At 40.8% G+C, this 3,621-nt stretch overlaps 1 protein-coding gene across 1 annotated transcript in view; it reads right to left on the reverse strand.

Moving 5' to 3' along the window:
• The window catches only part of crb1 (crumbs cell polarity complex component 1), a gene marked incomplete in the record, with an annotated part of 22,425 nt that overhangs the window by 4,464 nt on the left and 14,340 nt on the right, over positions 1–3,621 (reverse strand). The window contains 3 exon segments of the mRNA XM_032526142.1: positions 1,994–2,120; positions 2,570–2,692; positions 3,372–3,416. Coding sequence (XP_032382033.1) covers positions 1,994–2,120; positions 2,570–2,692; positions 3,372–3,416 — 295 coding nt within the window.

Below are 3,621 nucleotides of genomic sequence, written 5' to 3' on the forward strand. Positions count from 1 at the left end.
TGTGTGTGTGTGTGTGTGTGTGTGTGTGTGTGTGTGTCCATGAACTTGGGCTATTCTGGGATCTACTCACACTACATCTCGTTAGGAGAGATCAAGTGTTTGGTGTCCTTGTTGCCACCTGACTTCGGCCTCTGCTCCCACTGACATGCACACAATGATACACAGTTAGGAAAACAAGGAAAGGTTTTGTAAAGCCATTAACCTTCAACTGAAGTTTGTCTAGAGAAAATAGGGGAAAGAAATTGGAAAGGAAAGTAAAATGTGTGGTGACAGAAAAGACAAATTAGTTGACAGAGATGAAAAGAGGACAGAAGACAAACAATGGCTGATGAGATTTTTTTTTTATTTGACACCAACAAAGACAGAGACTGAATTTAAACTGAGACAGGACAAGAGGACAGAGTATAATGAAGGACAAACAAGACAAACAAGAAGTTACTGTCATACATGGATCACCCAGCATGATGTCAGCACAGCGAGACTAAAATACACACAAAAACACAATCCATGTGGAACAGACAATGATTTAGAGCGTTAGGAAATGTTGACCACAACAGCATAGTGAATGTTTATAGGTACCGTTCAAGCAGAGCCGCACAGAATTTTAGGCTTAAAATACCTTCGCCTCACTCAGGAAGCTTTAGATACGGAAACTTCTTCTTTGGTTACAAAACAACACGGAGCAGTCAGTCAGTCAGTCACCGCTGTGCTCTGAACGCACATCAAGAACAAAGTGAGACATCTTGTCGTCTTCTAGCCCCTCTAGATGCCTTTGTTACTACAACACAGTTTTTGATAGTTCACACATTCAGCCGTATGGAGCTCCCAAAATCCAGTTCAGACAAGACTGACAGGATATCTTCAATGAGAAACATTATAAATAACACATATTCTATAATGTTCTTCATTGCATCAAAAAGTGCTTTATTTCCCTTTAGACCACATGAGCCATACTGCACAGTTCTATGCTCAAACGATTATGTGATTAATCAGTTAGTTGATCAATTGCCAACAAGTTTAATAATAGCTTGATCTTTAAAGGGATTTACGAAGCAAAAAAAATCTCTTCATTTATAAATGATTTTTGATGATGTTTTTTTACGTTTTGGACAATTGGTCGGTCAAAACATGCAGTTCGGATGTGATACTTTGTGCCCTGAGAACATTTAGTAGATTAAATGTTTAGTCAAAGAATCAACAACATTAATTAATTGACAATGAAAATTATGTTTAATTGCAGCTCTAAACTGTATTTTGCCTGCATTGGTTTAGCAAAAGATTATTACCTCCCCCACGCAGGTTATGTTTTCAGCTCAGTTTGTTTGACTGTCAGCTTTGTCACGATTACGGACAAACTTATAACCCAATTTCCATGAAACTTGGTGTAATTCTGAAGCTTGGGCCAAGGAGAAACCCATCACATTTTGAAGCGGATGTGAATCCTGATGTGGATACAAAACTTATTTTTCACTTTCAATACCATTGTGAGATAGGGCATGGCCTTGGCGGAGGTCTGCGATCACTGAGAGCCCTTCTAGTTGCATCTGTAATCTATAGCCACTTAAAAATGTACATTTAATCGAGTAATATACTCTAAATAACTATACTTAAAAAGGTGCTTCTGATGACCAACATATCATTTTAAGGCACAGAAACAGCTCTGTGGTATCGTACATCAAACTAGAGAAAACCCTAATGTGTGCCGTGTGCTGTTTTAAATATCGGATCCCCTGTGCTTTATAGGGAAATCACCGGTCATTCTTATCTTTTAGGATCAATCAATCACCCATACATATGCATTTCTCAAACAGTCCCAAAGACAAGTGCATGCACACACATACATACACACACACACACACACACACACACACATTCAGTCATTGCCTCCCCAGTCCACCTCAGGCTCATCATCCAGCCTGAGGATGAGGTAGGACAGCAGCTGGAAGAGGTTCTGCCACAGCAGCAGGGCCACGTAAAAGTAAATGTCGCTTACGTCCGTCTGGCACGTTTCTCCAGCGAAGCTCATTTCACACACGCAGAAGAACTTGTTGATGAGGTTGCGGCAGTAGCCTCCGTTCAGGCATGGGTTGGACTTGCACTCGTCCACCTCCTGCTCACACCTACACAGACACACAATTACAGTTCAGTCAGGGACACTGACGCCAAGGAAGGGACCACTACAGCGAATAGTTTTCCAGTAGGTTCTAAAGAGGAAAAGGCTCAGCTCTTTGAGAATTTGAGCTCTTCTGGGAGAACTTACTGTAATAAACATACACAAACATTAGATCTTATTTTTGTCCAAAAAGCAAACAACCTTGGAGTGCAATAGCAGAGTAAGAATATGATTGGACATTACTTGTGAGCTGAAAGCCACACAGCCAGTGATTGTAGAGCATGAATGAAACAGTTTGATGACAACTAGCTAATGCAAGTGTGACGGCAGTGTCCTGCCTGAACTTATGCTATGCTCTGCAGATAAATCAAGCCATGACAGTAAATTTTAGTCCTGGATCCATTTGACTTACTTACTTGGTATCATTTAATAAAATAAATCTCTTTTCTTCCCTACCGGTGTCCAATGAAGCCAGGTGGACAGTCGCAGGACAGCTCTCGGTCAGTGCAGTTGCCTCCATTGAAGCAGGTGTAGTTTCTGTTGTCATCTCCGCACACAGACACAGGCAGTTTAGGCCGTCTGGAAAGAGACAGTCAGACATGTAAGAGGGTAAACACATGCATTGTTTGTGTTTAATGTAAAGCTGTGGTATCTGAGGTATCGAGATGTTCAGCAGGTCCTGTGCAGTAGAGTTTGATGTCTTTACGTCTGCCGGAAGCAGAAGTATAAGCCAGACAGGAGCTGCATTGTTTGGCTTCCTGCAGTTTCCCACAGGGGAGACAAAGAGGCTTAGCAGGGGGCCAGGATAATACGATTAAAGACCTTTGGTAACGATTCACCAGCAGGCGGTCAAGTCACAATGTATATGAATAAAAAAGTCAAGCCTTTTTTTGGCCTACAACCTTCTGTGTGCAAAAAGCTCTGTTCCAAAACATTATTTCTTTGTTGGCAACTTGAGATTCACCCCTCAATGGTTACAAAATACACCTTTTTGTTGTTGTTTGAAAAGCGTACAATTTTTGTAGGTGAAGTTTTAATTTACACGCCAGGAATGATTTTTGAACAACAGTTCTCATTTTGAAACAGTGCGTATCTCATTTTAAGACAAACAATGTCACAGGGAGCGTTAATATTAGCTTTGCTTGGCATTTTGTTGCACAAAGTTAAACAAAAAAACTGGTGACATCGTACATGACATTTGGGAGACAAATATCTAACAGGAAACAAATAGCGAACACCTGAGAAATAGAAAACTTACACATTTCTGACAACAAGGTACCATGGAATTTCTTCTATTCGTTCACTGGAGAGAAACAGAAAGAAAGACAGGGAAAGGGGGGTAGAAAGAGACACAAACAAAAAGTCAAAAATCATTTTGATGAAAACTTTACAGCGTAGATGTTCCCGGGAAAGGGAGATGTGCAGCTTGTCTTAGCGAAACACTTGCAAAGGTTCTCCTTGTGCAAAAGAGGCAAAATGCAAGAGGCTGTGTGTTTACAGGATAAATG

This window comes from Etheostoma spectabile, chromosome 9 (genome assembly GCF_008692095.1).
Source record: "Etheostoma spectabile isolate EspeVRDwgs_2016 chromosome 9, UIUC_Espe_1.0, whole genome shotgun sequence".
NCBI lineage: Eukaryota > Metazoa > Chordata > Actinopteri > Perciformes > Percidae > Etheostoma > Etheostoma spectabile.